We start from the raw sequence: 24,819 nt of genomic DNA on the forward strand, positions 1-24,819 counted from the left end.
ATAGTAAAATTTTCTAGACCATCAGATCAGCGACTTTCAAAATTGCTTAATAAATAGTAAAAAAATTCCAAAAAATGTAAAATTTGGTCTCCAAGCACATTTCAATATGGAGAACAAGATGAACGGTTCGGATCGACGTTTTGAACTTTAAAATAGCAAAATATGAGCGTGAAGTAAAATAGTCGCTTTACTTCGCAACTCACCGTAGCCCATATATATATATATATATATATATATATATATATATCTCATAGAGAGAGAGAGAGTCCGGCTAAATTGCTGCTGGCAGCAGTTCTGCCCAAGTGCTGCCGGGGTTATATTTAGCCGTGTGATGTCCAAACAACAAATCCAAATCGTTAGATGTTTAATCTATATTATAATCTACTTAGAGACTAAATTTTACATTTTTTGGATTTTTTTTTACTATTTATTAAGCTGGTTTGAAAACCGCTGATTTCAATGCTGCAGAAATTTACTGAAATCAACAGTTTTCAAACCAGCTTAATAAATAGTAAAAAAATTCCAAAAAATGTAAAATTTGGTCTCCAAGTAGATTATAATATAAATTAAACATCTAACGGTTTGGATTTGTTGCTTGGACATCACACGGCTAAATATAACCCCGGCAGCACTTGGGCAGAACTGCTGCCAGCAGCAATTTAGCCGGACTCTATATATATATAGAGAGAGATGGGCTATGGTGCATTGCAATACATAGGCCCCTTGTGCATTGGACCATAAATCATCGATTCAAAGTCCAAATGACCGATCCAAGCCGTTCATCTTATTCTCCATATTAATATGTGCTTGGAGACCAAATTTTACATTTTTTGAAATTTTTTTACTATTTTTTTAGATTTATTGAAAATCTGGGTGAACAGTAAAAAACAGTAAAAATTTCTGGACCATCAGATCAGCAATTTTCAAAGTGACTTAATAAATAGTAAAAAAATTCCAAAAAATGTAAAATTTGGTCTCCAAGCACATATTACTATGGTGAACAAGATGAATGGTTTGGATCGGTCATTTAGACTTTGAATCGATAATTTATGGTCCAATGCACAAGAGGCCTGAGCCTATGCATTGCAATGCACCATAGCCCATCTCTCTCTCTCTCTCTCTATATATATATATATGAGGTTGGCTACTCTACTTACATAAGCATATGAGGGTATATGCTTATAAGTCATTTTTTCATTATCAAAATCCAAAAAGTCAATCTAAACCGTTAGATGTGATCTCTATATTGAAATGTGCTTAGAGACCAAATTTTACATTTTCTGAATTTTTTTACTATTTATTAAGCCACTTTGAAAATCGCTGATCCAACGGTGGCTTTTAATTTTACTGTTTTGTTAAGCCACTATTGGATCGGCGATTTTCAAAGTGGCTTAATAAATAGTAAAAAAATTCAAAAAAATGTAAAATTTGGTCTCCAAGCACATTTCAATATAGAGATCACATCTAACAGTTCAGATTGACCATTTGAACGTTCAAAACACAAAAATGACTTATAAGCATATGCCCTCATATGCTTATGGAAGTAGAATAGCCAAGCACTATATATATAATAGAACTGGGGTGTTCTTAAGCTCACCAATGTGTTTGGTGAGCTTAACTCCAAAATCTATTAAATTGATTTCAAATAATAAAATTAAACTGTTGAAACCAATTTACTTCGCAAGTGATGAATTTACATGTAAAATTTTTAAAATTTGGAATTAGTTTTATACAAAGTAAATTGGTCAGCGGAGCTCCGGAGATTCAGAAAAGATAGAACAGCTGTGTGGGACTAAATAAGCAATTGCTCTTTAGATTGTCAAGCAACCGGTTGTCCCTTTCTAATGGACCGGGTTTTACTGGGCCAATCGATTGGTTTATTGTCGGCCCGAATTTAGTAGCCTACCTTAAACTTTTGCAATCAAAGAGGAGAGTACGATTGGTTCTAATTCTTTCAATCTTGAATCTGGAAGTGCATAAATCATATAAAAATTTTTTTATCATGCCCTAACATTATCACTTAACTTGTATAAATTCTTTGCACTTTAGTCCAAAGGACTAGACTAAAATTTTGGATTATGAAATGATCTACATAAAAACAAACACATTTGCATTGTCATACTAATTCTTACATTTATAGGATGCCAAAATAATTATTTCCAGTAAATATATCATGATCAAATAAATAAAAAATTACGAATGCTTAATTTATCTCGAAAAATTTAACAGCATAAAGTTGTTTTTCATTTATGAAAGAGATATCACTGAAGTTTATATTTTTCATTATTTAATCAAATTTATGAAACTAAGTCAGCACTTCCTTATAGTTGTCATTACGATACAACTATAACACATGATCTGAATAGTCAACTTCACATGACACCTACATCAAAGAACTCTTCATAAAAAATCACAGCATGATTTGGCATGTTTGATTTATACCGAAGAATTTAGATTGTTGTTTTGAGTCATTTTTCATTCTCATTTTGTAACAGGTTTAAGTGCAACACCAAATTTTTTTTTTTTAAATTAATTTATCAAACAAGGGCTAAACTCTTTATTTTTCTAAAAAAGAAAAAATAATTCAGATTGTTATGTAATAGTAGCAACTATGGTAGCAAATTTAGAGCCGGTATTCTGCATTGTTCAAATTTAGAGCCAGTATTCTGCGTGTGTTCCGAATTTGTATCCTTTGCATTAACTCAAAAAAGATCTTCTTCTGAGTTAATACATATAGACCGTCCAATTAGCTTTAAGATTCATGCGAAATATATATGCACAAATATTAAAGACTCCTATGTTGTAGGCATAGATCAGATGGACTCCGTTTACAATCAGACGATTCATATACATCAACCGAAAAGATTATCTTTTGAATTAATGATTATTTGTATAATCTTGATTATTTGTATCCTCTGCATTAACTCAAAAAAAAAAATCTTCTTTTGAATTAATGCAGACGATGCGGGCTCGTGTGTCAGGTCGGAAATAAATCTGCTGTGATTCTAAAGAGATTGCAGGATCCTGCGATTCCAAATCTAACCTTTCACTTTTTGAAATGGACAAATCTCAATAATACTTATTTTGTATGCACGAATCTCTAAACAGACAAATAGATAGATATGGAATAACAGGGTCCTGCAATCCCTTTAGAATCACAGGAGATTTATTTCCGTGTCAGGTCAGCACTGTTATACCGACAATCTAGGGTATTATCGTGATTATTTGTGAAAAGTCTGGAAGTCAAGATTTGTTTTCTTTTTTGAAGAAGAAATGCAGAGGTCGATGCCTCTATATTTCATTGATTAAAATGACACCAGTGGTGTCCAGTATTACAAATAAAAGGTTCCAAAGGAAAATGTCAAAGTAAATAAAACATAATGGAAAAAGGAATAAGAAAATTAAATTTAAATGACAGTCTATTGTTGCGGCACTTGCTGCTGCACTTGTTGTTGCTGTCTGAACCACGCATCAAATTCCTGTATGATCTGTGCAGAAATCTGCCTTGTTGTCTGATTTTGTTGTCTAAAAACTCTAGCACACCTTTCTCTCCATAGCACAAAACAAAATGTGATTTGCACTTGTCTAAGAATGAGATCTGGTTCTTTTGTCAACACCCATTTAAATTTCCCTCTATCAAAGGCTGCACCCTGTGGTATGGTTGTTCTAATCTGCCTCAAGGTTTGTCTCACCTGTACCGCAATTGTACAATTTCCAAATAAATGTTGAACGGATTCAGATTGGCTTCTACACATATAACACATATTTGCCATTTGCCATCCTCTTGCCATGAGATTGTCAATAGTGAGAATTTTATTTCTCATTAATAACCAAGTAAATGTTAGTTTGTAATAATCTAGAAGTCAATAATACGATAAATTATCATAAAGCTTTGTTCATGAATTGAATGTTTATTTATATATCATTCTGTTGCCTTGAGTATTATTGCATTTATGGATCATTTCGAGTTCATGACTGAAATTGTGAAACTCCATAATATAGATGATATATACTCTTAAAAGGTCACTGACCAAGGTAATTAGCAGGAACACTAATTACCGCTATAAAGTTAGTATGTGGATTAAAAGATGGTTAAGTTTTACAAACCACCTGACACGAGATGTCATTTTAATCACATAGATACATGTTCTAGGAACATGGTATTTGACAGACCCCGAATGAGACATTAAATAGAATTGTGTTTGTGTCATTTATGTTTTCATTCAGTGTCACGTTCTAAAGTATGAGGTATTTATCGTTCCCACTGAGAAATATGTATGTGTGATTGCTATTTACCGCTGTCCGTAAAAAGCAGTCATAACGGTAGCATTTTCATATGTATAGCTTAGCTGAGGAAGTGATAGTCTGCCAAGAATACTATTTCTCCCTCGTATCTCTATATGAGCTATAGCATCACTGGGCCCCTTGGTAGAGTTAGATTATCTGCATGCGGTATAATTACAAGAGTAATTCTATTTGATAATCTACTCAAGATCAAGAAAAGATTCAGTAAGCAAGGATGACACACATCTACCTTAAAACTGATCTGATAGCTATAAGACAGAAGAACAGACACAAGTAAATAGTTTATTGGATCGTGATATTGTACAGTACAGCATCATCTGTGTAATTGGATGGTCATGATGTGTTGCCAGATACCACTCGTGATTATAGAACTTAAAACGGTTTTAACTCTGTTTACCAACATAATACAGATCCTATTGGGTCACACCATATAGGAGCTACTCGGAGAATCTTACTGATTAATTATAAATTGATTATAATTAATATTAAGATGGTTATAATTAATTATACGTGATATAATTAAATTATAAATATCATTTAGAATGACAAGCAGAAACAACGGTTAATTTATAAACGTACACGTTACGTTGTATAAAAGTTACCTAACAACAACCGAAAAGAAATATAATTGTATATGACAATTATATATATTTGATTTGGATTTTAATTTGTTAATTATGGATTTGAATTATGGGTTTAAAAGCCCAAAAATAATCAAAGCCTTAATTAAAATTAAAAGCCCAAAGTCAAAACCCAAAATCAAAGCCTTTTACTATTCATGCCTTAATGGGCCAAGGGCAAAATTGTCATTTCACACCTATGCCACCTTGCATGACACCTTAGGGTGTAGAAGCATGGAGAAGAGTGTGGAAGGGGTATTTTGGTCATTTCACATATTAAAGCATGAGGTGTCAAGGTATTTTGGTAAATAGATTTGTTTTGAGGGGTATTTCGGTCTTTTGCGAACCTCCTCAAAACACTATAAATAGAGGGGTGAGGGTAGAGAGAAAACTTACTAATTCACGTGTTAATCTAATTACTTCGTTAATCGGTTTTTCTCTCTTCCCCGGTTTCGTTTATTACGAGATTCGGAAAAATATATTTTTGCAAACTCTGTGGTATTTCTTGTTTTGCTTTTAAGTGAAACGGGATAACTTGGAGTCTTAAATATATTTAATCTGTCCCTTTTCGGTGAATAGTGTTTCTGCAGAATTCTGCGGTTTACGGTATTTCTGGCAGAAGAAATAAACTGCTCTCCGGTTAGTCTTGGTGGATAACCGATAGAGGTATCACACGTGTGATACTCCGAGTCGATTCCTTCCCTGGTGTGGCTCTTCTCGCTCGGTCTGCATTCCAACTGTGATTTGGAAACAAGGTATAAACATGTTATATTAATCTATTTAATTGATAAATAGATTTAAAGCTTTAGAAAATCAATTATGGAGTAGATCTGTAAATAGGATTAAATGGATCTTCCTGATTCATTTAATCCGTAGCTTAAGGTAGATGTAAAAAATTTTGTTTTACTTTTTCCGCACCTTAAGCTAAATCAATGAGTTTAAATCGTCAAAAACCCAACAGTAAATACCATTACTCTCATCGGTGCCTTGATTATCCATATCTTGCTTACGTGCGTTTTTACATATGGACCCTCCTCCATCGCCTGATAGCAAGATTTGACCGTGAACTGACCTTCCTTGGTCCATTTCCATCTTGGTGTGTCACGCTGCTCTTGTGTTGTATGGTAATGTGCCAATTCGTGCATCATTTGAATCTTTTCTTCTTGTGCCAGTAATGATAGATTATCCGAGATATGCACCTCCCACTGATTGTCTTGTAGTGCCTGCTGCACCGTTTGTTGGTTCTCCCGCACGTGCAGATATAAGTTTGGAAACTTATTTCTTAGCGGCATATCTATCCACTGGTCTATCCAGAAGTTTATGTGTGTGCCTTGTCCCAGCTCGAAGCTAGCTGAGATGAGAAAGAAATCTCGAATTCTTGACAGTGCCTTCCAAAATGGAGAGGCTGATGACATATTCCATGGCCTTATTGAAGTGTTAATCAATGGTGCAATTTGCATCCATGCCGGCTTTTGAGCATGTAGCCATTGCCACATTTTCTTAGCCAACAATGCATGGTTCATTGTTTCCAAATTTTTAACCCCCAATCCTCCCAGTTCTTTTGATCTTGTAACCACTTCCCATGATGCCAAACACATACATTTGGCTTCTTGATTCTTATGTCCATGCCATAGAAACTTTCTCCGAATCTGATCAATTTTTTGTATAACCCATTTCGGTAACATGAAAGTTTGCATCATATATATCGGCATGGCCATTAATGTTGCGTTCAACAATGTAACTCTGCCTCCAATGGATAGCATTGATGCTTTCCATTTTGTCAACTTGCTCGATATTTTTTGAATTAGGGGCATATAGTGCAATCTTTGCAATTTTCTGTTGGAGAGGGGCATGCCTAGGTATTGAAATGGAAATTTTCCAGCATTGCATCCCATTATGCGTGCCAGTTCCTGAATTTCTTCAAGAGGAGCGCATGTGGACAGAAATTCAGATTTATGCAAGTTAACTCTTAGCCCTGACAAGCTAGCAAAAAATTTTAGAATGATTCTAAGAAATTGTAGCTGCTGTTGCGTTGGAGTGAAAATGAACAGTGTATCGTCAGCAAATAAGAGGCATGGTTGGCATCCTATGAAAGGTGTTACAATGAGCTCCATTTACACTAATTTCTTCATCCATCTAGCTAAGAAATCCATGGCTATTATGAAGAGGTAGGGTGACATTGGGTCACCTTGCCGGAGACCCCGTTTGAGCACTATCTTCTTGCCCGCAACCGAATTGAGCAATACGTACCCTAGAAGAACCCTGTACTATCACTCCTTTGATCCATCCAGTCCACTCTTCCGGGAATCCCATTGCCTTGAGAATTTGTAAAAGAAAATCCCATGACAATGTGTCGAATGCTTTGTATATGTCCGCTTTAAACAAACCCACTTTCTGTTTTTGCTTAGTTGCCATATTCACTAATTCTTGTGCGTAAAGGAACCCTTCATTAATGAATCTTCCTTGTAGAAATCCCGTCTGACTTGGTAAAATAAAATCTTGCACTACCCCTTTCAACCTGTTTGCTAAAGTCTTTGACAGTAGCTTTTGCACTTGGTTTATTAAACTGATGGGTCGGAAATCGTCTGTAGTGGTTGATGATTTTTTCTTCGCTATTAAAGCAATGTATGAATCATTGAGAGGGAATAAGGATGGTGAGTTACTCTGCAAAATATTTTGATAGGTGGCAATCAAATTCGGGATTAGTATATCTTTGAATTTTTTGAAGAATTCATTGGTGAAACCATCAGGCCCGGGCGCTTTGTTTGTCTGGAAGTCAAGATTAGTGCATACTTATCTAATACCAAATTACCAACTTCGATTTTTCAAACTTCACATTTCAATTTCTAGTAGCTTGAGTGCTTGACCAGTTCCGCAATCAGAGGATATGCTATTTCTTCGTTGAAAGAACCATCGGTAATTTTGGGGAAGATATTTTTTTTTTTGATGGTTAGATGGCAAGTACCAAACTAACAGGGGAAGATATTAAATGTCAAAATATCTCCTCTAAATCTTTGAGTTGACACTTGAGATAAATACTAGTTTATTGAAATTACCCCCGGGTTTCAAACCCGGTCCGGTCTGCCCGTGACTCATACCCGATCAGACCGGATCATGCCCGGGTTTGACACGAGTACACGGGTAACCTAGGTACGAGTTAAAACGGATCGGGACCGGTCTTTTAGAAGTCAACCCGTGATTATCCGGACCATGGTGAACCCGTACTCGCCCGGTCCGGACCGTCTACCCGCTGAACTCTCCGCCCGAACCAGCCTATCCGCCTTACCCGTACTCCCAAACCATTATGCCCGGATCCAAATTCAAATTTTTTTCAAAAATTTTCCCCCAAACAAAATGGTAAAACCTACATTGAAGAATATATTGGTACCAAATTCATTCTTATTTGATCCAACTTTATAGCCGGAAAAAATATTAATTTTCACGCTATTTTTGTAACAGTAACCGATACATTTTCTTATAAAATTTCCTTAAAATAAATATGCCACGAATTAAAATCAGACTTTATGGATAAAAAAAAAATTGCAATTCCTTTTTCTTATTTTAGTATCACTGAGCAATTGAGCATCAAGTCTATCTGAAATATAAAGACTAACATGCATAATTATGTTACAATCTATTTATATTTTAATAATTGCAATTGATCTCATGATAAAAAAATAAAATAAAATTGCATCTGCTTTTTAATAACTGCCACAGCTTTCTGCAATATATTTTCATTCCAACGAACATATGTTTTCAGATACACTATATTGAAGAATATATTGGAATATTTTATATACAATTTTCAGATACACTATTTTAATAATTGCAATATATTCTTCAATATATTTTCAATACACTATATATTTTAATAATTTCAATACACTATATATTACTTTGTTCATAAATTATTTCTTAGCTTTCTTATTTTATGAACTATATATTAAATCAATACATCTCGTTATTTCATTGATGAATTATTCAATTGCATAAAAATTAGTTTATTTCTTTTTTTAAATAAATTGGAAATTATGTTGTTTTATTAAATGGAGTTGAGGGAGAATTATATGTATACCAAATATCAATTTAAGTAATTAAATTGATGGAATGTAAACCAAACAGCCAAGGAAACGAGACATCACTGTTGTACATGATCTAAACATATATGTTTATTTTCTAAATGTAAGCCCCTTCAGGATCAAATTATTTAATCCCAGTCCTTTTTAATTTAATAAAATCCTGTCTTTATATTTTTTTTTCAAAACACATAAAATGATCGTATTTTTTTCTGACAGATTTTAAAATAATTCGTAATTTTGGTTTATATTTTATTATAACAAAAATTATTTTCAAATATGCAACTAGTGTCAAATGAGTTTAGTTTAAATGAATTTTGATTTATTGGTTTAAAAAGAAAAAAAAAACAGAAAAAAAATGAGAGGGAGGAATATAATATATGTATATATAATATGAGCAAAACTAGGGAGTGATGTGCTCACCAAGAGGGGTTGGTGAGCACACCTCCAAATGACTATCAGATTGACTCCGAACTACGAATCTAAACCGTTGAAATCCAAGTACTTCGTGAGTGATGCATGTACATGCAAAATTTTTAAAGTTCGGAATTCATTTAGCACATGGTCAAGCGGTCAAAACAATGAACATTTTATAAATTATTTTTTTAATTGTTTTATGTATTAATTTTTCATCATTGTTTTGACCGCTTGACCATGTACTTAATGAATTCGAAACTTTAAAATTTTTGATGTACATGCATCACTCACGAAATACTTGGATTTCAACGGTTTGGATTCATATTTCGGAATCAATCCAATAGTCATTTGGAGGTGTGCTCACCAATCTCTCTTGGTGAGCACAACACATCCTAGTTTTGCTCTATATAATATAATATGAGGAGGGATCAAGTTACAAGAAGTTACAACAACCATTTTCAAAGTCCAAATCGTCGATCGAAACAGTTAGATATGATCTCTACAATAAAATGTCCTTGGAGACTAAATTTTACATTTTTTGGAATTTTTTTACTATTTATTAAGATGGGTACAAAAACTAGTCAAATTCAGACCATTAAATTTTGTACCCATCTTAATAAAGAGATCTGCTTGGGTCTGATGCCCATTGGACCCAAAGTGGTTTCAATGGGTTCGGTAACCGTCAGATCTGCTTTAGGATTCGTGTATACGGATTTTAAAGCAGACGCAAAATTGCGGGCGCGAATCCTAAAGCAGATCCGACGGTTACCGAACCCATTGGAACCACTTTGGGTCCAATGGGCATCAGACCCAAGCTGCTTCCCTTAATAAATAGTAAAAAAATTCCAAAAAATGTAAAATTTGGTCTCCAAGCACATTTTATTGTAAAGATCACATCTAATGGTTTGGATCAATGATTTGGACTTTGAAAATGTAGAAAATAGTTGTTGTAACACAAAAATTGTTGTAACTTGATCCCTCCTCGTATAATATTTGTATATATATGTAGAGGTTGGCTACTCTACTTACATAAGCATATGAGGGTATATGCTTATAAGTCATTTTTTCGTTTTCAACATCCAAAAAGTCGATCTGAACCACTAGATGTGATCTCTATATTAAAATGTGCTTGGAGACCAAATTTTACATTTTTATGAATTTTTTTACTATTTATTAAGCCACTTTGAAAATCGTTGATCTAGCGGTGGCTTAACAAAACAGTAAAATCAGAAGACACCGTTGGATCAGTAATTTTCAAAGTGGCTTAATAAATAGTTAAAAAAATTCAGAAAAATGTAAAATTTGGTTCAGATTGAGTGAATTTTGAAAACAACAAATTGACTTATAAGCATATACCCTCATATGCTTATGTAAGTAGAGTAGCCAACCTCATATATGTATATATAATATAATATGTGTGTATATATATGTATAGTGAGGAGGGTTCAAATGCCTCCATGTTTTTGTGCCTCCATCTCTCTCCATTATTTTCAAAGTTCAAACAATCGATCCGAACCGCTCAACCTAACCTCCATACTAAAATATGTTTGGAGACCAAATTTTATATTTTTAGGAATTTTTTTACTATTTTTTTAGATAGGTACAAAATCAGTAAATCTGAACCATCTAAAAACAGTATTTTTGTACCTATCTAAAAAAATAGTAAAAATATTCCTAAAAATATAAAATTTGGTCTCCAAACATATTTTAGTATGGAGGTTAGGTTGAGCGGTTCGGATCGACTGTTTGAACTTTGAAAATAATGGAGAGAGATGGAGGCACAAAAACATGGAGGCATTTGAACCCTCCTCATGTATAATATATGTATATGTATATCAAATTTGACCTCTGCTAGTAAATAAGCAAGTCTGGACTGATACAGGGACCAAACTGCAAAAGTAATTATACCAGCACGTAAAGCATTCAAAAATACACAGAATTAACACAAATTTCAATTTATTTGAATTTTTCTACAATTAGTTATGAATTTTCAAAGTTTAGCTTTCGAAAAAAATTTAAACAGGCATAACTTTGGCTAAGAAAGTCGAATTTGCGTGTACGATCACTTTTTGGATTTATATAATTATATTACTAGTATCAGACCTGTGCGTTGCAACGGAATATATTGTAAAATTGAACATTAAAATTGAACAAAGAGGTGAATATTAAATAATATTAAAAGAAACAACAACATATGATCGCTTTAGTTCAATAACCTTCTATGAATGTCATTTGCTTCAGATCCTGACGAAAATAATAATATAAGTTTGTTTCCTTGAAAAATGTATATCAATTAGTGATAGTGCAAACAAACATACATTTTTTTAAACCCTAATGTTATTAGAATAGTTGCATAAGAATTAAACGACTAAATAAAAAGATGAGTGGATATAAAGAGGTGAGGAGGCAGAAATTTCAGGTGTATGAGAGACACGCCTCATCAAAAAATTTGCTTATTTTATATTACATTTGAAATAGATATGAATAGAAATAAATCTGGTGTTTATCATTTATCACATTGAAATATTATTTATTTGTATCAATTATCAAATTAAAGTATTAATAATCTGTTTATAATATTTTATATGAACTTATGTGTGTTGAATCAGAGGAAATAATTAATACAATAAAATAAAATTTTAACGTTGGCATTTCTTCCTAAATAAAATTAGATGCAACAAAATTAATGATTCAGAGAATCAAATAAAAATGGCGACTTCAATAATTTAGGAAATAAAAATCATTTACGGTTTTATTTCTCTATTTTTTTAAAAGCAATATAATTTTGAATAAAATGCGTTACCAAAATAGTTATAATCTTTATTATATTATAAAATAAAATTGTAAGTATAGATAATTATAAATTAATTTTTCGGAATGTTAAGTGATAATCTAAGTGATAAATAAGTTAATAATCTAAGTGCCAATCTATGAATCAACAATAAATTATGTATTATTTTAGTTCAGACATTTCCTCGAACACAAAAAAGCATTAATATATACATTGTTTAATAACGTTAAGCAAAATATAGTTTTTCAACCAAATAATAAGAGATAATAAGAGGGACACAAAGAACTAAGAATTATCAAGTTAATTTGAAAAAATAAGCTTTTGATTCTTGATTTTCTCTGGACCGTCGGTGTAGAAACAAAATTAAAAAATATGAAAATAAAATGGGGTGATTTGTATGGCACAAAATTTTTAATATATAAATTTTCATTCTATCGTTAGATGATCTTAATATATAAATTCTCTAATAAATGATATGTATAGAAACAAAAGAGAAGTAAGGAAAGTCAGAAATGAGGAAAAAAATAAATACATTGCTATATTTTTGGTGTATGTTCAATTTTAATTGTAATGTATCGTGTGTCATTACGTATAGCGAGTATGTTTTTAACTAAATTTAGACTTCTACATATTATTCATATGTATTTAATCAAAAGAAGATGAATAATGTGATCAGAGGGTTGAGATTAAATTTGAAATTTTATCTTTCAATCGTAGCCGTTGGCGGATCGGACACCCAACATGCTTAATAATAAAATAGATATATATCAATTGTAAAACAACCTAAATTATATATAATTATATGTAATTATATTATATATACATATATTATATTATATATACATATATTATATTATACATATATTAATTAAATTTATACAATAATTAATGTTATTAAATACTTAATTAAATGATTTTTGACACATTAAATTAAATAGCATTACATGTATGTTGCTTACATTACTCACATCTTCTATGCATGAACATGAAACATAAACTCTTGTTTGATGAGTTAATGAAGAAGAACGAGAATATATCATATGTTGGTCGATCGGAACCATTTAAATTAAAAAGCACTACATTTACTGTCTTGTATCCAAGTTTGATCAAATTTTATTTTTATTTACCCATCCATCTAGTTGATTGAAAATTGAAGTATCGTATGGTCATAAACACTTCGTGTTGGATCGAAGTCCATACATAATAAAACTTTCGAACTTTTATATTGGTTACGTTTAATGTTCTTCCTTGATTATTTTAAAACAGATTTGGAAAGATTTTATTGCAGATCGACCATTGATTTCCCACATGAAAATGAACAGTCCAAAAATGTTTTATAAATTTGAAGGGGTATATAATAATGAAAGTCTATAAAAATGATATGTATAACAGTATAAGTATTATTTGACTATATAAGATGTAAAAAAAAAAAAACTATTTTTTCTGAAATTTTTTTATATGTGTTTCTGTACATCTATTAGGTATTATGTATAAGTATTTGATTTAAGCAAGATTGTTTTAAAATAATTCGTAATTTTGATTTATATTTTATTATAACAAAAATTATTGAGTTCAAATATGCAACCATGTCAAATGAATTTTAATTTATATTTTATTGGTTTAAAAAGAAAAATAACAAAAAAACTGATCCGGACCGGACCCGTGCAACTCGCCTATCCGTGCTACCCGGGGGATTGAGATGGGCCGGGTAGGGTTTTTGAAAACAAAACCCGTGCTACCCAACCCGTGTCATTCGTGCCCGTCCGTTGCCCGTCGCGTGCTACCCTGCCCGGCCCGTTTTCAATACCCTAGTAAATACATCTTTCAACACGCATGCAATAAAAGGAGCGTTGTTGCTTGTGAAAGTGATTGCCTCATGAACATCTTCCACAAGGAGCTGAGCTGCTCATGAGTCGAGTTGAGTCCGAGTTGCTAATTCAGTTCCGAGTCAGAAACTTCAATTTGGAATCAACTCATGAGCAACTCGAGTCGAGGCGAGTCGACTCATAACTCATAACAAAAGACAATACATAATGTTTACTAAAATAATATTACATAACTCATAACTCATACCAATCTAATTTATTCATAACAAAAGAAATATTACATATTTTACTAAAATAATACATAATTAAAGACAATACATAATGAGATAATAGCCAATACATAATTAAGAATTACGAAAATACTAAAATAGTACATAATTAAAAATTACCGAACATATAAGATTTAGTCGTTTGATAAGCGGTGATTTTTTTTTTTTTTTAGTTTCAAGCAGCAATACACTAGCTAGATTGTGGGAAACATGTATAAGGTTTTGGGGAGGCCAAAATTAGGAATATATGGATTAGAGTTTGGTGTGAGTCCAACCGAGTTGGAGGTAACTTGAATTCGACTCATAAATCAACCGAGTCAGTAAACTCGAGTTATTAGCGAGTTGAATCCGAATTAATTCCAAACAGAGTTTCAAGTCGTGAACTTTTTGTGCACCCCTAAGAGCAGCTATTTGGACTCGTACACACTAACCTTAATGGGTCAGGGCTGAATCAAACCCGTTTAATTACTTCCGGAAAGAGATGTCACAAGTAGTGTTGTAAAAAACATCCGTTTAGACCGATTAATTGACGAATTAGTCATTAACGGTGATCAAATTGTGACAGGTTTTTTTAATTAATCGGCCGATTATTTTCGATTATAACCGATTATTTTCGATTAATCATTTGCCAGTACTCTGTTTGTCCAATGACCACATACCGTTATTTACAACACTAGTCACAAGACAATGAATCGTACCATTCACCTTCATTTTACACTGTTGAGCCTTATTGAACGAATAGGTAAATCAAATTAAACGCAAAAGTAAAATCCAACTATTTAGATCCAAACCCGTTATGAGTTGAATTTGACCGTTTCTTCCCTCCCCAAACTCTCACCTCTTCTCCTCTACATAAGGAATACCCATTCAGTTCTCATCTCTCACACAAAAAATATCAATCAATGGCATTTCTCCTAAAACCCCTCCTGCTATCCACAATTCTCTATCTCACCCTCTTAACCCTGACCAATGGCGTGTCGGTGGAAGATATAGTCACACAATCATTCTTTGATGGTATCATTGGCCAGGCAGATGCCAGTTGTGCTGGCAAAGGGTTTTACACACGTGATGCATTTCTGTCTTCACTCGGGTCGTACCCGGCATTCGGACAGACTGGCACAACCGATGACTCGAAGAAGGAGATAGCCGCATTTTTCGCGCATGTTACACATGAGACTGGGCGTAAGTTCATTTATACTTGCAATTTATTTTGCTTTTTTGGAACAAAATTGGCATCATGAAATAGCAATTCAGTTGATCAAGTACCTCACTCACAGTATGCTATCAGTTAGACTGCATGAAGTATCTCAGAGGTTCTGATGATTTTTGCTGATACACCATTTATAGTTATTTTAGAGATTTTTAGATCTACAAAATTATTTAAAAATAAAATATATGGTGAATTTGTGATGGTACTATTTGTGAATTCATACATTCATACAACATGGAAAAAAGAAAAAGAAAAAAAAAGGTTATCCGGAACAACAAGCAGTTAGTTTATTATATGACATCAGTCACATCATCCGATAAAAAAAATTAAGAAGTCACGGGGGGAGATGTATTAGAATGAAAAAAGGTTCTTGTCTATTTAATTATTTCCATAATCATCCTGAGGTTTGCTAACTTGATGATAATATTAATAACACTTGTGAAACTATATATCTAGACATGCGCGCAGAAAGCTTAGTTTGCTGATTATTATCTTCTTATTTTTCTTAAAATAAAAAACTCAACAAGGTACAGTTACAAAAGTTCATTCAGTTAATTTGATGCATGGTAGTAATTACTTCGCAAATTTTGACCATTTTGGTTTGTAGTACGTACAAAATGTACATCTTTTTCATTATCTTTGACTAGAGGTTACGAGGTCAACGAATTGTGCGAGATAATTATCTAGTACGTACTTTTAGGCAGATAATGGGCTTGATGGCAAAACTGTAATTATCAAAATTATTTGTGATACAATTACAAAGATAAGCATGCCTTCTCTGACCAAGTGAGAAGTAGACCTATTAGGTGTATAATGTAAAAGTTTGTAAACTTAATTTCCACAAATTTTTGCGGTTTCTTTTGTGTGCTACGGGCCTACAACAAAGATAACCAATTTTTAATTCGTCTGTGTGCTGGCCTCCAACAAAACCAATTTTTAATTCCTCTCTTTGAAAAGTCAACATGGCACCAATTGCGCACGCATGCACCTTTGCAAATTCTTAGATAGGTACCCATCTAAGAAAATAATAAAAATATTCTTAAAAATATAAAATTTAGTCTTAAAATATATCTACATATCATGTTTAATGCCCTGTAAAATCAATGAGGCCACTACTGCACTACACACAAGCTAAAATTTTCTTCCAACTAATAATTTTTTTGACGCGGTTAATATTGAAAAATGCAGATTTTTGCTACATAGAGGAGATAAACGGCGCATCACAGGACTACTGCAACAAGACCAACACACAGTACCCCTGCGTTGCCGGCAAGGGGTACTACGGCCGGGGCCCACTTCAACTCACTTGGAACTACAATTACGGGCCAGCAGGTGAGAGCATCGGCTTTGACGGTCTGAGTTCGCCTGAGACTGTCGCCAATGACGTGAATACATCATTCAAGGCCGCATTGTGGTTCTGGATGCAGAATGTGCACTCGGTAATTGGAGATGGATTTGGGGCCACTATCAAAGCGATCAACGGTGCAGTCGAGTGCAACGGTGGGAACACGGCAGCGGTCAATGCACGTGTCGGGTATTATAAGGATTATTGCCAGCAGTTTGGAGTTGATCCGGGACAGAATCTTACTTGTTAATTAGTAGAGAACTAATTATGTTATGAAGAAGAATTTTAGGTTGTAATGAATAAATTGTAGCTACTAGCTAGCTATTGTGATGAGCAATAAAGATGGTACGTACTATTAAAAACAGTGGTTTAGTTGGATGGATAATTTTTTTTTAATTAATTGTCGTAATTAATAAAATGATTGATCTACATAAAATTTTTGGATCTACATAAAAATGATTGATCTACATAAAAACTTTATTCCAAATTAAGGACGACTAGACTAAAATTTTGGATTATGAAATGATTGATCTACATAAAAACAAACACATTTGCATTGTCATACTAATTCTTGAATTGTTCATTTATAAAAGAGATATCACTTAAAATTATGTTTTTCATTATTTGATCAAATTTATGAAACTAAGTCTGCACCTCCCTATAGTTGTCATTATGATACAACTATAACACATGATCTGAATAGTCAGCTTCACATTACACCTACATCAAAGAACTATTCATAAAAAAATCATTTGGCATGTTTGATTTATACCGAAGAATTTAGATTGCTGTTTTGAGTCATTTTTCATTCTCATTTTGTATCAGGTTTAAGTGCATCACCTAAACTTTGTTTTCTTAAAAAAAATTATCAAACAAGAGCTAAACTCTTTATTTTGCTAAAAACAAAATAATTTAAATTGTTATGTAATAGTAGCAATTATGGCAGCAAATTTAGAGCCGGTATTATGCATCATTCAAATTTTATGTTATTTTTTCTGTCTCCATTTTTTTGGGAGCTGCTATTTTGAGTGCAAAAAAATATAAACTTCGAAAGCAGAGATAACTTTTACATTTTAGCTCCAAATTTACCGTTATTTTGAAATCTTTAATATTCTCTACTCTTTTTAATTCCATTTGTGCCTAAGTCTTTTATAGGAAACACTTAAATTCTTTTACACTCTAAAAAATGATGAATTGCTGCTTATTTTGTATTTTTTGCACAGGTTATAAACAAATATCAATATGTTTAGAGAGCACTAATAAAACTTTAAAAGTTGAGTCACAACATATTGCTTTAGGTTCAAACTTTATATTTAGAGAGCACTAAATTAGGTTCAAAGAGGACCTCGATATTTAGCATTTCACTATATTTTTTTTCACTAATATACTTTATACAAAAAACTACGAAAGAACTAAGTTACTAAGTATATATTATAGTGATATATGGAACTATTACAAACTCGAATTATTTGATAGTATTCGGAAGTAATCCACAATATTGCTCAAATCTATTTTTAATTTACAAGATAATCCACATTCAACATTATATACAATGTAGTAATCTTTTTAGCATAAAAAATTTTGGTTTATATAAGAAGAATTATGCCTAAATATATTTTTTTTTTCAAATTTGATCAACAAGAATTGGACGCAAATATACAATAGGCAATTCATTATAACAATAAGATTTTAATAAGCAAGGAACACCTATCATTTTGCTGCCTGCAAAATATAATTCAGATTTTGGTTTAAAAAAACGTCAAATAAATTCATGGCATTCGAGTACTTAATTAGTGTAAATCACAATTGGTCTTCGAATAATCAATTATACGAAAACTAGTAAATATACAGTCTCATCATCAACATTAAGTTCATTTTCATAAGCTTTCTTGCGATCAGAGTCAAATATATATATATATATATGAGTTAGGCTGGGGTGCTATGGATAGCATAGTGGCCTCCCGTGCTACGGCTCAATATTCAAGTTTTTAAAATCCAAACGGTCGATCCGAACCGTTCATTGTTTAATCCATATTGAAATGTGCTTGGAGACCAAATTTTACATTTTTTGGAATTTTTTTGCTATTTATTAAGATGGTTTGAAATCGCTGTTTTCCAGTGGTGCAGAATTTTAATAAAAACAGCGATTTTGAAACCATCTTAATAAATAGCAAAAAAATTCCAAAAAATGTAAAATTTGGTCTCCAAGCACATTTCAATATGGATTAAACAATGAACGGTTCGGATCGACCGTTTGGATTTTGAAAACTTGAATATTGAGCCGTAGCGCGGGAGGCCACTATGCTATCCATAGCACCCCAGCCTAACTCTATATATATATATATATATATATATATACACTAGTTAAGTGCTCGTGCGTTGGAACGGGGATTGAAATATTATTTTGATCACTTTCTTTGATTTTCTTGCGATCTGTTGGCCTTTAAACACTCAAGAGGACAGACTCAATGTAGATATGATATAAAAATATGAATTAAACAAAGGGCATAGCATTACATGCATGCTGTTACAAAGAAAACCCTATTATCATGCATTTTTTTTTATAAATACTAATGAGATGCTTATACTGAAATTTACAAAGAAAAACTCTATTATGCATGCTTATAAATACTAATGATATGCTTAATTAAATCTCTTTTCATTTTCTTAACCAAACCAGAACAGAGTCTAAGCCCAATATTTTTTTCTTATTCTCGGCTTAGAAGCTGTCCAAACAAATATTATAAAAAATCCACTAAATTAAATTAAAGTCTCAAATCAAATCAAAGCACTCAAGACTCATTTCAGTTTTAATTTATTTATAACTACTTGCATAGACCCAACCATTTATATTCCCAATTTACCAATTTGATTTCAGTCGAATCCATACCAAGCCAATTATACAAACTTGTGCTTAAGCCCCTCTAACAAGAAGTATTTACCACATATTTCAAATTGATAAGGCCTTCTAAAATTTGAAAGTAATTCACAATTCAGTTTATGGAGTTTCTATCAGCAAATACCAAAATCAAAATGCTTTATAACAACGTACAACATATATAACACTGGTACAAGGTCTTGTAAACCAGCACCACCCAATGGAAAAGTGATGTGGTTGAGAGTAGAAATCTATTAAAAAATGACCCTCCAACAACATACCATTTGTTTTTTAAGTAATTGTTGTTTCTGCCGGTATTAAGCTAGCTAGTGCCAATACAAAGTTCCAGTTAGGTTCAGCCTTTCAAGATATACATATCTGAAACACCATACTCAAATCTTATAAAGTTTCTTTGTAACAGTATTTGCTTGACCATGAAAGTCTTGTCACAAGCATTTGGGCTATCTAGCGCTGCTATGCATATCTGTGCAATCTCCTCTCTTGAAATCTTACCCTGCAATTACAGATAATAAAATCTCAAGGTTTTATGGGTGGTGATCTCACAAATATACAATAACCATCCTGTAGAATCCTCTATCATATCCTTATACTTCAGAAAATGCTCAAAATCATTCCACCTCCATTATTTTATTTGTTTTTGTGTCCTCTATTGAATTGTGTGGCTGGATTTCTTATTTGAATTTCTGATCAGATTTCTTATTTGGATTTCAGAATCGTAAACAACTAAATTGGAATCCAAAAGCTACAAACTAAGAATCAACAAAACAAAACCAGTAAAAAAAATCCCAATAAAAATAAAAAGAAACCAGTAAAAAAAATGGAGAAATCAAAAAGAGAAACAAAGGGAAAATACTTTACTCCTGCGACAAATTTGCCCAAATTACTGATTTCATAATTTCGAGAGGCTTACTGCATGTGTGCTCCGAAAATGACATCTTAGCTAGCAGATGTCGAGGCAAGCAACACGTCGTTGAGGGAGGGTAGCAAGTGGCCGTCTCTCTGAGGAACTCTTGCATCAGAGTCATCGTCGTTCCCCATGGCCGCAAAATAGAAACCTAGAGGGTCCGCATGATGCGAAATGGAAACCCTAGAGGCGCCATCTTCTCTCTTCTCTCTCTCACGCGGCATATTGAAAAAGGAGACGGTCGGTCGTTTGAAAAAAAGAAAAGAGACGCGTATTCGCGTTGGGAAGAAGCGAAGACAGAGGAAACGCATTTTTCTATTTGTTTAAGTGAAGCAATTATATATCATGTAGTTTTTTATGTGGCGTGTACATTTCAAATTAAATTTAGACTTTTATACGTCTGACTACATGAAACATATGTATAAAATCATGATTTATTTTTAATGGCTGAGATTGAGATCTGTTTTGATGAGTGGCTGAGATCTATAGAATGAACGGCTCAGATTTTCTCTTAACAGATAGAAGATTGGATCCCAAAAAATTTGCGTGATATTATAGTAGTCCTGATATATATATATAGAGTTAGGCTGGGGTGCTATGGATAGCATAGTGGCCTCTATGCTACGGCTCAATATTCGAGTTTTTAAAATCCAAACGGTCGATCCGAACCGTTCATCTTATTCTCCATATTAATATCTGCTTGGAGAACAAATTTTACATTTTTCTGAATTTTTTTACTATTTATTAAGTATTTTACAAAATTATTGATCCAACGGTGGCTGCACAAAACAGTAAAACCGTTGGATTAGCGATTTTCAAAGTGGCTTAATAAATAGTAAAAAAATTCAGAAAATTATAAAATTTGGTCTCCAAGCAGATATTAATATGGAGAATAAGATGAACGGTTCGGATCGACCGTTTGGATTTTGAAAACTCGAATATTGAGCCGTAGCATAGAGGCCACTATGCTATCCATAGCACCCCAGCCTAACTCTATATATATATATATATATATATATATATATATATATATATATTATTGAACTAAATGAACATGTGAGAAAGATCTACAATTTGATTCATTTCCATTGCTCAAAGAGAGATTTTTGAATAGGACAAGACTAGCTGTATTATGAATGAATCAAATGTTTCAGTTTAAAGTAAAAAATAATAGTATTAAACGAGGGCATAATCGGTGTAATGAAAAAATATTTTGTCAGCTCTCAATTTTGTAAATTGAGCATTCAGATTAGCACCTCCTTTTGTTTTTCCTTTGTGTGTCTGCGTGTGTTCCTGGCTTCCTGCAGGTCGGCAGTGTTATCCCAAACTGACAATCTGGGGGTAAAATCGTCATTAATTGTGCAAAGTTTGAAAGTCAAGATTAGTGCATTCTTTTTCTCATACCAAATTACCAACTTTGATTTTTCAAACTTCACATTTCAACTTCTAGTAGCTTGACCAGTTCCACAATCAGAGGATATATATGCAACCATTTCTTCATTGAAAGAACCATCTATTATTGCGGGAAAAATATTAAATCATTGAGTCGACACTTGACAAAAGGTAAATAAATCTTTCAACGCGCATGCAATAAATTGAGCATTGTGGCTTGTGAAAGAGATTGCCGCATGAATGGCTTCCACAAGGAGCAGAACAGCTAAAAGAAAAAGAGCAGGACAGCTATTTGGACTCGTACACCCTAGCCATAATGGGTCGGGCCCGAATCAAACCCGTTTAATTACTTCCGGAAAGAGATATGTCACAAGTCACAAGACAATGTATCGTACATTTGTGCCCAATGAAACCGCTACTCACAACTGGTCACAACACAATGTATCGTACCATTCACCTTCATTTTACACTGTTGAGCCTTATTGAACGAATAGGTGAATCAAATTAACCGCAAAAGTAAAATCCAACTATTTCGATCCAAACCCGTTATGCGTTGACTTTGACCGTTCTTCCCTCCCCAAACTCTCACCTCTTCTCCTCTACATAAGGCATAACCATTCAGTTCTCATCTCTCACACAAAAAATATCAATCAATGGCATTTCTCCTAAAACCCCTCCTGCTATCCACAATTCTCTATCTCACCCTCTTAACCCCGATCAACGGCCAAAATTGCGGCTGCTCAGATGGCCTCTGCTGCAGCAAGTACGGCTACTGTGGCACTGGCAATGATTTTTGCGGCACTGGCTGCCAACAGGGCCCATGCTACTCCTCACCACCGACCAATGGCGTGTCAGTGGCAGATATAGTCACACAATCATTCTTTGATAGTATCATTGGCCAGGCAGATGCCAGTTGTGCTGGCAAAGGGTTTTACACACGTGATGCATTTCTGTCTTCGCTCGGGTCGTACCCGGCATTCGGACAGACTGGCACAACTGACGACTCGAAGAGGGAGATAGCCGCATTTTTTGCGCATGTTACACATGAGACTGGGCGTAAGTTCATTTATACTTGCAATTTAATTTGCTTTTTTGGAACAAAAGTTGCATCATGAAATAGCAATTCAGTTGATCAAGTACCTCACAGTATTTTATCAGTCAAGACTGCATGAAGTATCTCAGAGGTTCTGATGATTTTTGCTGCGTCATACACCATTTATAGTTATTTTAGAGATTTTTAGATCTACAAAATTATTTTAAAATAAAATATATGGTGAATTTGTGAATTCATACATTCATACAACATGGAAAAAAAAAGTTCTTGTCTATTTAATTATTTCCATATATAATCAGCCTGAGGTTTGCTAACTTGATGATAATATATAACACTACTTGTGAAACTATATATCTAGACACATGCAGAAAGCTTAGTTTGCTGATTATTATTATCTTCTTCTTTTTCTTAAAATAAAAAACTCAACGAGGTACAGTTACAAAAGTTCATTTAGTTAATTTGATTCATGGTAATAATTACTTTGGAAATTTTGACTATTTTGGTTTCTGTAGTACGTACAAAATGTACATTTTTTTCATTATCTTTGACTAGAGGTTACGAGGTCAAAGAATTGTGCGAGATAATTATCTAGTACGTACGTACTTTTCGGCAGATAATGGGCTTGATGGCAAAACTGTAATTATCAAAATTATTTGTGATACAATTTCAAAACTAGATAAGCATGCCTTCTCTGACCAAGTGAGAAGTAGACCTGTTAGGTGTATAATGTAAAAGTTTGTCAACTTAATTTCCTCAAATTTTTGCGGTTTGTTTTGTGCACAGTGGCCTACAACAAAGATAACCAATTTTTAATTCCTCTAGCTCTTTGAAATTTAGTCTTAAAATATATCTACATATCATGTTTAATGGTTGGGATGAAATATTTAAACTTTAAAATATTTTGAAGATATAAATTCATAACACAAATCGATGCCTAAATATAAATATTACCATAGCCAATATAAATAGGGTCTTCTATCTAACCAAATATAAAAAAATTCTTTAGTCTATGGCTCTATGCCCTGTAAAATCAATGAGGTCACTACTGCACTACACACAAGCTAAAATTTTCTTCCAACTAATAATTTTTTTGACGAGGTTAATATTGAAAAATGCAGATTTCTGCTACATAGAGGAGATAGACGGCGCATCAAAGGACTACTGCGATGAGAACAACACACAGTACCCCTGTGTTGCCAACAAGGGGTACTACGGTCGGGGCCCACTTCAACTCTCTTGGAACTACAATTACGGGCCAGCAGGTGAGAGCATCGGGTTTGACGGTCTGGGTTCACCTGAGACTGTCGCCAATAACGTGAATACATCGTTCATGGCCGCGTTGTGGTTCTGGATGCAGAATGTGCACTCGGTAATTGGAGATGGATTTGGGGCCACTATCAAAGCGATCAACGGTGCGGTCGAGTGCGGCGGTGGGAACACGGCAGCAGTCAATGCACGTGTCGGGTATTATCAGGATTATTGCCAGCAGTTTGGAGTTGATCCGGGACAGAATCTAACTTGTTAGTAGAGAATTAATTATGTTATGAAGAAGTTTTTTAGATTGTAACGAATAAATTGTAGCTAGTACTAGCTAGCTATTGTGATGAGCAATAAAGATGTTACTATTAAAAACAGTGGTTTAGTTGGATGAATAATCTTTGTTAATTAATTATCATAATTAAATAGGTATGAATTTGTGAATTTGTATCTT

General features: G+C 33.2%; 2 protein-coding genes and 1 long non-coding RNA gene across 3 annotated transcripts in view; 2 read left to right on the forward strand and 1 right to left on the reverse strand.

Moving 5' to 3' along the window:
• The window catches only part of LOC144566000 (uncharacterized), a 58,255-nt gene extending 41,651 nt beyond the window's left edge, over positions 1 to 16,604 (reverse strand). Inside the window, exon 1 of the long non-coding RNA XR_013515098.1 lies at positions 16,503 to 16,604. This is a non-coding gene — a long non-coding RNA (uncharacterized LOC144566000). The remainder of the gene's footprint in view (positions 1 to 16,502) is intronic.
• On the forward strand, positions 15,177 to 17,218 carry LOC144565998 (endochitinase EP3-like). The gene is made up of 2 exons (XM_078315862.1): positions 15,177 to 15,486; positions 16,703 to 17,218. The coding sequence occupies exons 1-2, from the start codon at positions 15,207 to 15,209 to the stop codon at positions 17,107 to 17,109; spliced, it is 687 nt and encodes a 228-aa protein (XP_078171988.1). The 5' UTR covers positions 15,177 to 15,206; the 3' UTR covers positions 17,110 to 17,218.
• A 5,436-nt stretch (positions 17,219 to 22,654) lies between these two features.
• Positions 22,655 to 24,742, forward strand: LOC144565995 (endochitinase EP3-like). Its single transcript, XM_078315860.1, has 2 exons — positions 22,655 to 23,110; positions 24,227 to 24,742. Exons 1-2 carry the CDS (start codon positions 22,708 to 22,710, stop codon positions 24,631 to 24,633), a joined length of 810 nt encoding a protein of 269 aa, XP_078171986.1. The 5' UTR covers positions 22,655 to 22,707; the 3' UTR covers positions 24,634 to 24,742.
• The last annotated feature ends 77 nt before the right edge of the window (positions 24,743 to 24,819 follow it).

This window comes from Carex rostrata, chromosome 15, assembly GCF_964058835.1.
Source record: "Carex rostrata chromosome 15, lpCarRost1.2, whole genome shotgun sequence".
Taxonomy (NCBI): domain Eukaryota; kingdom Viridiplantae; phylum Streptophyta; class Magnoliopsida; order Poales; family Cyperaceae; genus Carex; species Carex rostrata.